The following is a 12,366-nucleotide window of genomic DNA, read 5'->3' as shown; positions in this document are numbered from 1 at the left end:
AACCTTCAATTCTGTGCTCCCAGAACCCTAAGCTGCTGGGTGTTGCCTTTGACACTGCCCGTCTGCTGCCTCTGGCCTCTCCTTTCGCAAGAGAAGAAATGCCCAGGTGCAAGAGAGTTGTGTGTCTCTGTCTGCCTGCCTTGGTGAGGGTCATGTACTCCCTTCCAGTGTGTCTCATGCTATTAGGGGCTCAGTTCCATCCCTCTTTGGGCTGGAGCAATTATTCTGAAGCTCTTCCTGGAGCCTTGCATTAGCTTGAAGTGCTTAAAGTCTGTTATTTTTAATGTCTCTTTCTATTTCCCAGCACTGCACACTGCAATAATGTAATGGGGAAATTACCCCGCTAGTTAAAAATTACTGATGGAGTGACAGCTACCCATAGATCTATTTTAAAACCAGGGTAAAACTATATTGATTTCTTGGTGCTGTAACTGTAGCCTATAAAAGGGTTGGAAAAGAAGGTGCATTTGTGACATTGCCACAGCCCATGGGAGAGCCCGTGCCAAGTTGCAGGGGAAAGTGAAGGAGGTGCCCATGGCTTTGATGCTTTGTGTGTGGGCATGGGCAAGATACAATCAGCCCCAGCTCTCTATTCAGGGCACCCTGCCTGTTAGGAGCCCGAACACTGTGTGCGTCAGGAGTTCGGGGGGCTGGGACTTGCGCTCAGCCCCTATTAGTGCTGGTTGTTGTTTGTATTGTGGTAGTGCCTAGGAGCCCCGGTCGTAAACCAGTACCCTGTTGTGCTAGGTGCTGTACACACACACAGCCTCTGCCCCTGGACAGTGTGGGTTGTACTCCCTTCAGGTCAGGGTGGGGAAGCTTTTGGCCGGGCTTTCGCCATTAGGCACAGACAGCGCTTACCCCTTGTGAAGCACTTTTCATTAGAGCACCATCAGGCAGCGCCTGCTAAAATAGGGCAGGAGCATTATATCTTTTGCAGAGACACGGGGAGGTGACTTGCAAAGGGGAGGTGACTTGCAAAGGGTTGTGTCTGGAGCTGGGGCTGGAGCCAGGAATAGAGCTCAGGAGTCCTGACTCCTGGCGTGCTGCTCTGTTCCCCGCGCAGCACTGTTGGGTGCTCTAGTGCTGGGTGCACCCTGGAAGCTTTGATCTTGTTTGGGTTCTGAGGGAGGATCAAACTTGAGGTCCCAAATCTGAGCAGTAGGATACCCAGAAAGGTGCAGAAGGGGAAGGGAACAGAGGAGTCATTAATGGGAAGGGGGGCAGTCCTTCAAGGGGCATAAAATGGTAATGGGGAGGGGACTGGTGCCTTTGTCAGCAAGGGGAAGGGGAGCGGAAGCCCAGGTGTGGCAGGGAAGAAAGTGGAGGCCTAGTTGGGGGTGGGCTGGGGAGCACTGGTGATGCGGTGGGGAGTGCTGGTAAGGGGGAGGGGAGCAGGGCCCATGCCGACCACACAGCAGGGAACATTGGTAATGGGATGGGGAGTGCCGATAAGGAGAGGGAAGCCGGGCCCATACCGATGGCACAGCGGGAAGCACTGGTAACAGGACGGGGAGTGCCAGTAAAGGGGAGGGGAGCGCAGCGCTTGCAGGAGAAATCAGTGTCTACAGGCACACACTTCAGCTCCTGCCTGTGGCTCCCCAAGCAGCTGTCAGCTCCTCCCTGCGGAGTTACACTCTGTCCATAGGCCCCAGTGCCCTGCACCCTGCGAGGGGGCAGCCCATCTCCCCACCACGTGGAGCCCTCCTCTCTCTCTAGTAGCTCAGGGGTGTCTCTCTTAATTAAATACATTTGTTTTGTAAAACTGACTAAAAATAATCCGGGGCTGGTAGATGCGGGATGCTGGTGGTGAATCAAAGGCGCCGCTCTAATTAAACAGGCCCTGGTTTGTTTGTGAGCCGCATACATTTCCATGCTAATGAGCCGCACACTGGGATCCTGCCTTCCCAGCCCCGTATCCTCTGCCTGATTGGGAACTATGCAAGTGCTGGAGTCTGTTTATTGCAGCGGGGACTGCAAAGCCTTCAGCAGGCTTTGGGGTGCTGGGTAGGGCAGGAGGGGGTTACTCTGCAGGGGTTGGAGAAGCCAATTTTTGTTGTCCCTTTGCTTTTAGCAGCCAGTGCATTGGATGTTTTGGAGCAGGGTTTGTGCTGTGAAGGCTCCGAGACCTTGCCTGGCACTCCCCATTTGTCGCGGCGGGAGCATGGCTCCGGTTACTAGCCAGTGTTCTATTTCCCATTTGCTAATGGTGAACAAGCCTGTCTCTCTGCCTGTGCCCCAAGAGACGCACTGGTGCAAGGAACATGCCCACAAAGGCTCTGGCCTGTCCGAGGCTGCTTTGATCATCTGAGTGCCAGATCCATGCAGAATGGCAGTGTCCCACTCCCAGGAGCCCGGGGCTCAGAGTGAGTGAGTGACAGGATCACGGGCGCTGGCTTTATTAGCGGGGCAGGAGGCTCTGGAGGTTGCCCCTTTCTCTGTGTGTCTGGATTCCTCCTCTGTGGAGGCTGCTGAAGGCCAGGGGCTGCTGGATTCTGCTAGGTTCCCAGGCTAACCCATTAGATGATAGTGGAAGCGGCACATATCCCCAGTGGCTGGAGACAGGACACTATGTGGGGAGGGCTCTGAGTTACTGCAGAGAATTCTTTCCCACATGTCTGGCTGGTGGGTCTTGCCTACATGCTCACGGTCTACTGATCACCATATTTGGGATTCACACACCCCCCCCAGTCAGATTGGCAGAGACCTTGTGTGTGTGTATATGTTGGGGGGGGGGGTCGCCTTCCTCTGAAGCATGGGGAAGGGTCATTAACTGATCTGAACTAGAGTAAATGGTGGGGGTCTCAGTAACTTGCAGTCTTTAAATCATGATCTGAGGATGGCAGTAACTCAGCCAGAGGTTTGGGGTCTATTACAGGAGTGGGTGGGTGAGGTTCTGTGACCTGCAATGTGCAGGAGGTCAGACTAGATCATCACAATGGTCCCTTCTGCCCTTAAAGTCTGTGAGTGCAAGTGTTCCTTGCAAGCAGGGAGTGGCAATTGGGTTCAGAGAACTAGCCCTGCTGAATTTAACCCCCACCTTGTGGGTGACTGTCCTTGTAGTGCTCCTAATGTGGTTATTGCCGGTACAGTGAGAAAGCAAGGCATTTAGGAAGAGTTTTAATGTAAAAGGGAGCCATAAAGGGATTAAAACGTTTGCTGTGGCGCTGCCACAGCTCAGGGAACAGAGCTGCTTTCTGAATCTCTGCTGACCCTGTCTTCTCTCTGTTGTACAGTGGGATCCCTAGATCTTCCTAGGCCCAACCCAGAATAACGCCTTGAAGCCTTGAGACCTTCCTTGAATCTCAAGGGAGACTGGCCTACAGAGATGGTAGTCCTTTCTGGGTATTACTGCGTCAGATCCCCCTGCCCCTTGTCAGACATGGCTCAGTTCTGGGCTCTTCTGTACAAGGGGCACCACATCCCAGAGCAAGGGGCCACAAGGCCCTTTCTTCACAGCTCTGGGGACACTGACCTGGGAATTCTGGCCTCCTCCACGCTCAAAAGATATTGACAGACTGGAGGGAGTTCAGAGGAAAGCAGCAAAAATAACCAGGTGGCTGCAGGGCTTGGCTTCTGGGGAGGGATGAATAGAGCGAAGTCTGCATAGTCTGGCTGAATGACAGTGAATGGGAAGGCAGTTTCTGCCTGTGCCTCTCTGAGAGGGTAAATGCCAGAAGGGATTGGCAGCCTGAGACTGAGCCAGTGGGGTGGAATGAGGAGCAGGGGGATGAAAGTGAGCAAAGGGAAGTGTGGGATGAGTAAATGGCAGGATTTCCTGATACTGTCCCCAGGGCGACAGCCCCGTTGCTAGGGGTGTTGACACCTGAACTCTGGGACTGGAGAACAGACTGAGGGCACAGTCTTGCCCTGGGTGGGCCTACCCCCGGCTCCCCCTCCGCTTGTGTGCAGATTGTGCAGGAGAAAGGAGGGGCCACGGGAAAGTGGTGCATTACATCTGCCAGATGGCTGAGAGGGTCTGGAGAGCTTGCCTGAGCCTGAGCTGGTGCTCCGGTGCTTCCCTGAGGCAGCCAAAGCCCCTCCGAGGCCTGGAGCCTGAGGGTCTTTCTCACCAGGTTGATTTCTGCTGCTGTCTGATTTTCATGAGGTCAGCAATGGCTCTCGTCACCGCTTGTGGTCCTGGCTGGAAACCGCGCAGGGCGGAGGCTTGTGGAAGGTGCCAACGTGGAGTGTTGGGGGAGGGGAGATTGAGGCCTCCTGACTAGGGTCCATGCGTGATTGAAACCCCTCTGTGCATGCCTCATTGCTGTGACTGCAGCGTTTCCCCTCCCTGCGTGGGAGACGCTGCTAATCCTCCCCCCTCTCGTCCGCAGATCCTGGTGGACTTGTCCAGTCCCAGCGGGCCCCCAGCACTGCAGTATGAGAACGTCGTGGCCCACGAGGGCAGCTCCGTCCTGCGAGACCTGGTGCTCAGCCCCGACCGCCAGCACATCTACGCCATGACTGAGAAACAGGTAACTGCCTAGGAGGGAGAGGCAGGGCTCGCTCTGCTTCACCAGCAAGATCAGTGTGAAGTTGGCAGCTGAGGGGACCAGCCTGTGCTGCAGTTGGCAGCAGCCATCTCACCCCAATCCTACAAGAGGGAGGGTCCCAGCCTGCTCCCATCACCGCAGTGCCCAGGCACCGAACACAGGAGTAAGCAGCATGATAGGGACAGAAGCTGCATTGCTCCTTCTGCCCCAGTCAGAGTGCCAGCACTGTCCCTCTCGTCTCCCCGGAGCCTCTGACAGAGGCCTGAGACCCCCTCTGCATGGCCCTGCAGTCTGACGGCACAAGGTTTAGTCACTCATGCTGGGCTTTGCAGAGGAGTCTGGCGGGAGGTGCAGTGCCCTGTTCCATGTGGATGCAGTGGGCACTGAGTACCCAATTCTCTTTCACTCCTTTGGAAATCCCAGCTTGAACGCTGACTAAAGGCTTCCTTTGAGGGTCATTCTGCTCCTTGGTCCACCATAAGGGGGTGTGGAGCTATGTGTGATCTTCCCTCTGCCTAGCTTCTGCTATGCCCTGGGGCTCAGTGAGCCACCTCGGTAGCTCCCCCTAGCCAGTGCACCAGCCAATGGAATGGGATGGGTTCTGGCTCTTCTGCACTGGTATTAGCTGCAGGGTCGGCCCCACTGGGCAGCAGGCAGTTATCTCTTATGGTCTGCTGGAAGAAGTAGGGACAGACAGTCCATCTGAGCTGATCAAATATAGCTCCCTTAGCCTGTTTCTTTACAGCATATGTTCAACACGGCATGGTTTGCTATGAGAACTTGGCAATGCTGTGTATAGTCATGAGTGTTTGTATTCACCGGTATGCCTACACATGGGAGGGCACATACCTGTGCATGTGTGTGGGCATGCATGTATCTGTGTTTGCATGCTTCCAGCTCTCTGGACTATTGCTGTTACCCTGTGAGGTAGCGATATCACCTTCTGGCTGTCTCCAGCTGTGCTAAGAGAGGATTGCCACGGGTGGCCTGTGTGAAATGAGTCTTCCCGTTCTCAGTCCCGCACCTGGTGGCCAGGAGCCTGTGGTGCAGTATCACTGACTGGTCTCTCTTTCGACAGTCATAGCAGAGGCTGAGGCTGGAGAACACGTTGGTGACGGGACTCCCCTGTAGGCCTGAGTGGGGGGTGCCTTCCAGGGAAGAGCAGACGCTCTGCTGGGGGAGCTTGGGCTGCTGCTGCCCATGCTGGGATGGAGGAATCCAGTCTCCAGGGCTCTCTGTGCATCAGGACATTCCCATGGAGAACTGGGGAAGTGTAGGGCAGGGGCGGCCCTGTTCCCCCAGCAGCCGTTTGCTCCCACATTCCTGTCACCTTTCCCTCCCCTAGGCTCCCTTTCCCATGGAGCTCTTCTGGGTCATTGCCTCCCAGAGGACGTCTCTCTGGGCTGCTGTCTTTGCCTTGTCATCTGTCCCTGCAGGGGCTGTTGTGTCTCATCTAGGCCTGCCAGTGACCCACTGGGTGTCTCGCTCTCCCCTCCTGCCCCCTGGGAACAGACATCCCCCACTGGGCTCAGTCGAACTGGAAGGTCACTTGTGTGCTCCTGCCTCGTTGCCGTGAAGGACGAAAGGGGGGCTGCAGCTGCTCACCAGGCTGTCCCTCCTCCCCTCACGCCCCCCACGCCTACCTGCCCTGCTCCCCTGAGCTTTGGCTGGCCTGAATGTCCCTCTCGATTCCCTGGTCCTGTCATCCCCCATCTTTGGAGCTGTCTTCAGGGTGCCTGGGTAATACTGAGGCCCCAGTGCAGAGAGCTCACTGCCTTCCCCATAAGTGCTGCTCCAACAGGCTCCTTGCAGGGGGTTCCCATGGAAAGGGCAATCCTTTGCCCCGGGTGTTAACGATTATTGGCAGCCCCTTGGAGTTCCCCCTCCCTTTGGGGATATGGGCTTCTCTGACCCTTTCACTCAGTCTCCTGCTAAACACCTGAGCAAAGCTGACTTCCCTGCTGGGAGGGCTGGAGGAGAGGGGCAGGGAGGAAGGCTGACAATGGGAAAGTGCTCTCCATTCACCTCCCCCATGTGCCTGAGGCCTTTGGCAGGGGAACAGATGGGCAGCCTCGAAGCCACTAGCTCTGACTGGCTCCTTCTTGTTATGGGAGTGGATGTTCCTGAACCGCTGGCTTGGGATGGTGGTGAGAACACAAGGCCACCTCACGTCTCTGTGGCCACAGTTGCTAGGCGGGCTGGATCCAGCGCAGGCAGTGTTTGAAGTGGGGTGTGTGAGGTAGGTAGGAGGATGGCCCCGGGCTGTCGTTTTGGCAGAGCAAGGTGGAGTCCTGCGGTGAGATGAATTAACCATTTAGGAAGCTGCTCACAGCAAGCGGAGCTCTGAGCAGTTGGGTCCTCCCCGCCCCACTCTGCGAACAGCAGGAGGATTTTAGACACGGGTCTCACCCTGCTCGCTTCTTCCCACCAGAGGCAGGATGTAGGTGGCCCCATGGTTATTGCACTGGGCCGTGAGACTTGGGGTTCGGTGGTCCTAAGAGGGGGCTGTTACAGGGCAGATACAGTGTGGCTAGGCACTTTGCCTTCTCCCAGGCTCTGCGCTCTAGCCATGTCCTCTCTTCTGAATCCTCCCACATCCCTGCCACTCTGGCGATGCACCTCGCTCCCGACCCCCAGCCCTCAGCTGCTGTTCCAGTCCTGCCTGTCACTATTGTATTTGGTTCTTAGTCTGTACAGCGTGCTTGCCCAGTATAGCGCCCTTTCTAGTGTGGACGGGGCCTTTGAGTAGATGCTGGCTCATGCTAGGCCGTCCTCTTGCTTTGAAACCTTGATGGGGAGTCTGAGCTCCGGTGGTTTTCTGTCTTCTGATCAGGGCGCACGACCCTGTAGCTGACAGGGTGTGTGACCCAAGCCGTCGAGAAGCCTGCGTGTAGTTGGGTAGCAGGGCCAGTATCGTGTGTTCGAAGTGAGGCTTGTAGGTTCTCCGGAGAACGACCTGGAGGGATCCCAGTTTTGCAGCCTCTCATGGGTTTAGCAGGGGAGGGAGGCCTGCTGGCCCAGTGGTTCTTACCCATGGGTCTGTGTCCACGCTTTGAATGTGAGCTGCAATTTAGCTATGCTTAGCTACTGCTAGGCTGCCCCGTGCCTAGTGGTGAGCTGGAGCTGGTTCGCACCGGTTCGCGCTATCCTGTTAAATTTTGAAGCAGTTTTAGAACCGGTTGTTAACCTGCTTCCCTGCAGGGGGTGCTGAGGCTTGGATGGGCTCCGGCCGGGAAGTGATGTAATTCCTCCTCCGGCCGCCGGGGGCGCTGGGCTGCGGGAGCCATGTGGGCTGCCACCTGGCCCTGAGCACATGCCCTGATGCTGCTGCTGCTGCTCCCTCCAACCCCTGGCCGTGCGGCTCCCGCTGCTGCCTGGTGGGTCCCCGGCTGCTCTGCTGGGCCTGGGCTGCGTCCTGCTGCTCTCCCCGTGAGCACCCACCACCCTGCCTGCAGCCAGCCCCTGCCTCCAGCCAGCCCCGCTGCACCCCCTGCCCTGCCTCCAGCCCCCCCCGCACCCCCTGCCCTGCCCGCAGCCAGCCCCTGCCCTACCTGCACGAGCCTCACACCCCCTGCCCTGCCTCCAGCCACCCTTGCACCCCCTGCCCTGCCTCCAGCCCCCGCCTCCAGCCCCCCCTGCACCCTCTGCCCGCAGCCAGCCCCTGCCTCCACTCACCCCCCGCACCCCCTGCCCACAGCCAGCCCCGCACCCCCTTGCCTCCAGCCAACCCCGCACCCTCCTGTCTCCAGCCAGCTCCACACCCCCTGCCCTGCCCGCAGCCAGCCCCATACCCTCTGCCTCCAGCTAGCCCTGTCCCACGCCCCTGTCTGCAGCTGGCCCCGCGTCCACTGGTGCCCTGCAGTTCCCAGGGCAGTAACCCTGCACACCTGCTTCAATGAGGGGGGCAGGGAGCAGCTGGGATCCACACATGTGCACACTCTAGGGTGATCAGACAGCAAGTGTGAAAACTCAGGACGAGGGTGGGGGGTAATAGGAGCCTATATAAGAAAAAGACCCCAAAATCAGGACTGTCCCTATAAAACTGGGACATTTGGTCACCCTAGTACACCCCCAGGGCGTGGCGGGGACCCACACATGTGAAACGGAGCTCATTTCTAGTTCAGGCCCATCTTTTTAAAAAAGAACTTTAGGCAGGGTTAACGTACATCCGTATTTTCCCAGACAGGTCAGGCTTTTTGGTTCTTAAATCGCTGTCCGGGATTTTTTTAAATTTTAAAAATTCCTCCTGGGAAAATACGGACGTAACCCTGTTGGTACAAAAAATACATACTGGGGCACATCCCTTAAATCAGAACTTTTTATAGGGAACCGATTAAGATTTTTGCAGCTCATCACTGCCCATGCCCCATTCTGGGTGGGGATTCCCCGTTCGGATGGTCAGATCTGTTTCCCAACCTCAGCTCCCAGGAAGGCTGCAGGGTGACCTTCTCTTCTTAGCATATGTGCAATGTGCCTCAGGTGGCACTGGACCAGGATTCATCACCGAATTTGGTCCACTGGTTGGATCGTTAGCTTCCCCAGGCCCCAGCCCGGGGAGTGCAACGTGAATGCTGATCCATGCACTGTCCCAATGCTGCAATGGCACTATGCAAACCTTGCTATGTCATACAGTGTCCTGCAATGCAAGGCTGATGCAGTGGCGTGTTAGGGGAGGGCCTGGCACTGGGTGGGAAGGAGAGCTAGCTCAGCTTCTGCCTGCCAGCCCTACCATAGCATTTCAACAATAACACCATCTTCCCCTTGAAGGAATGCAATGGCCAAAAGCGTGGGGCTGGGTGGGTCCACACGGCAGTCTGGGCTGAATGCTGGTTGGCTGCCCCAATGGGTCATGGCTCAGGGGATACTAAACACCCCATCCTCCTCCACTGCAGGTAGTCTTGCTGGAGATGTTGTGTTCTTGCCCTGGGAGGGCTTGTGTTGGGTCTGTGCCTATGTTCCCAAAACAGCCAGGTCTGGTGCCCCATTACAAGTCTGGGGGTGTCCCTTGGTGTACTGTGAGCACTCTTCCCCCTTGAAGTGTGCTTATCCATGCTGTACCTCACTCAGAGTGCAGCTGGAGAGGGGACATGGGATGAACCAAGGGGACTATAGGCCTCTTGCCCCCCTGAGATGGACTCCTGCCGGAACTGTGTTATGGCCCAGCCTCCCCGATGTGGCTATGTGGGCAGTGTGGGTGAGCTGTGGGCAGGTATGTCTCAGTCTCCCAGTCTGCGCGTGGCTGAAACCACAGCTGAATTAGAATCATGATACATCTCCGGGCCATTGTCCCAGGTGGGGGATGTGAAAACGGGGCCTTTGATTGCTTCAGATACGCATGGGGATGGAGCACCCCGTTTCCTCCTCCTCCTCCTGCCAGGCCCTGTTTCCAATTTACAATCTGCCAGTGGCTCTGAGGAGACCTGGGGCTCTCTGAGTGACTTGCTGACTGGGAGGCTGTCAGCCAAATCCCCCAATCCCGGAGTCTCAAAGGGCCTGGGATGTGGCTCAGTGGTGAGCCTCTCAGCACCGAGCCCCTTACTATCCCCAGCTCTTCCATTTTCTCCTCTCCCTCTCTGCTGGTTAATGGCAGCAGGATTGAAAATGGGCTGTAACTCTTCCTTAGCAGAGCAGCCTCTCCCCTTGGCCCTGCGTTCAGCTGGATCTGGCCAGGAGTTCCCAGGTCTGGGCTATCCCCTCTTGACAGACAGGTGTTGGGGCAGCTGGGAAGGGTTGGAGGCAGTGCTGAAGTGACAGTGGGAGATGGTCTTCAGCTCCAAGGCAGAAGCTGAAAGAGACATCATGTTCCTGAGTCTGCAGCCCATGTGTGGATATTTTACTCCCTCCGTAAGTCCCTGTTTCCCCCCAATTCTGCACTCCCAGCCCCATCCTAGATGCTCTAATCTGTGGCCAGCTGGGGAGCGAGGACTGATGACCAGAAGGGATGGTCTGATGCAGAATTGTTGGTGGAATTGTCTGGGCTAGGTTATGCAGGAGGTCTGATTGGATTGTTAGGCCACAAGAGAACATTAGGACCATCTATGGATGCTCCAGGGCACTTTGAACCACAGAGGGTTCCCTGTTCCCCAGGGGATCGGAGGGCTTGAAGTTGTGTATGTGGGGATCCCGTGGGGAAAGGCTGTAGACTCGGGGGCGGGGGGAGGAGGTGAGAGGACCCTAAAGGAAATGGGCAGGGGGGAAACTGAGAAGCTGTTCCTGGCTGCCTCCCTGTCATTGCCCTGTTGCAGTTCTAAGACCTGCCTACCACAGCCTCCCCTTGGTGGGATATATGGGGGGCAGCTGGGCAGACAAGGGCTTTGCTCAGTGAACCCCAACAGGGGGGGATTTATTGCTGAGCTGCAGTGTTTTTCACAGCGAGGGTAACAGGACATTAACCCAATTGTGTTGGGTTCTGTACAAACGGGTTGGAAGTGGGTATTAATGACATTTGCTGTTGCAGCTTCTGTCTGCTGACAAAGCAAAAAACTCTCTTGCCTTCTGAAACCTCCTCCCGCTCCTGTCTTCTCCTTTCCTAAATAAAAAGAGCTCTCTCCCATCGCAGCCTGGTGTTATCAGGGTGTTGCTGGAAGTAATTAAATGAACAGTTGTAACAGAGCTCGGAGGGCCAGAGGAATGAGGGGGATTTTAATCAAATCTGGAGGAGCAATTAATAAAGAGCTTGTAACCCTTTAAGGCCAACTCCTGCTGTCACATATCGGAGAGTGCAGGGGTCTGGCTAGCATCTGAAATGGGCATAGGGGACTGTAAAATGCTAGCCCGTTTTCCTAAACTCTGGAGAGTCCAGTTGTTCATTGTGCTCTACAGAGGTTGGCTAGATGGCCAGGATCCCCAACCATTTGCCTTTCTCTATGCCACACCTGCCTTTGATCATAGAATATCAGGGTTGGAAGGGACCTCAGAAGGTCATCTAGTCCAGGCTCCTGCTCAAACAGGGCCAATCCCCAATTTTTGCCCCAGATTCCAAATGGCCCTCTCAAGGATTGAACTCACAACCCTGGGTTTAGCAGGCCAATGCTCAAACCACTGAGCTATCCCTCCCTCCGCACCTTTGATTCCAGTACCTGAGTCATCTTGTCAATGAGCTTGATGGGGTCTCAGTGTGGTCCCCGCTTGTGCATCACAATCTAGGCATGACCTCCATTATAATCTGGAATAGTTGTAAGCCTCATTCTGGGGAGGCCCTTCTGTGGGGAGAGGGGGAGCTGCAGTTCAGGGTTGAGGGGATCTGTGGAGGGTGGGGGCCCATGACTAGAATAGCAGTGGTGGGCTGCTGGTCAAGATTGAGGGATGTCTGTATAGTTGTTGTATAGGAGCTCAGGGTTAGAGTAGCAGGAGGAGCTGTGGGTCAGAGTGGAGGGGGATTGGCAAAGCTGTAAGAAGAAGGGCAATGGGGTGATGGGGGACTGAAGGTCAGGGTTGAGGGGCATAAGTCTTTGAAAGGAGTTTGAGAAATGTTGGGCACAGCCCTGCATCCCTTTCCATGGAAGCCAGAGAGCACTAGAGAGGCTGTCTGTGCTGGGTACATTGGATCTCTTAGGTCCCTCGTGAGCTGTTTTTCTCTCTCAAGGTTCAATAATTCTTGATGGAAATAATGTAGCTTTTCTTAGTGCCTTTGCCTCTGGGTTGAAATGAACTCAGTGTTCCATTGGCTGCTCAGAACAGATACAGAGCAGCCTCGCCTGCCCTCCCTCTCACCACTGAGCTTTCTAAGGAGCTACGGTTGTGTGGGGCCCACTGTGGCAAGCAGAGGTGTCCTCACATGGTCCAGGAGTTTCCAGTCTCTCTTCCCCTTCTTAGCTACCAGCAGGGGAGCTCAGACCGTCACCCACAGGAGACGGTACATTAGGTATGGAAG

General features: G+C 55.9%; 1 protein-coding gene across 1 annotated transcript in view; it reads left to right on the top strand.

Moving 5' to 3' along the window:
• Nucleotides 1-12,366, top strand: part of PLXNA1 (plexin A1) — a 274,845-nt gene that overhangs the window by 123,771 nt on the left and 138,708 nt on the right. Inside the window, 1 exon segment of the mRNA XM_038409069.2 lies at nucleotides 4,335-4,475. Coding sequence (XP_038264997.1) covers nucleotides 4,335-4,475 — 141 coding nt within the window.

The sequence above is a fragment of the Dermochelys coriacea genome, chromosome 7 (genome assembly GCF_009764565.3).
Source record: "Dermochelys coriacea isolate rDerCor1 chromosome 7, rDerCor1.pri.v4, whole genome shotgun sequence".
Lineage (NCBI taxonomy): Eukaryota > Metazoa > Chordata > Testudines > Dermochelyidae > Dermochelys > Dermochelys coriacea.
The sequence above is the reverse complement of the archived record's forward strand: the minus strand, read 5'-3'. Positions and strand labels throughout refer to the sequence as shown.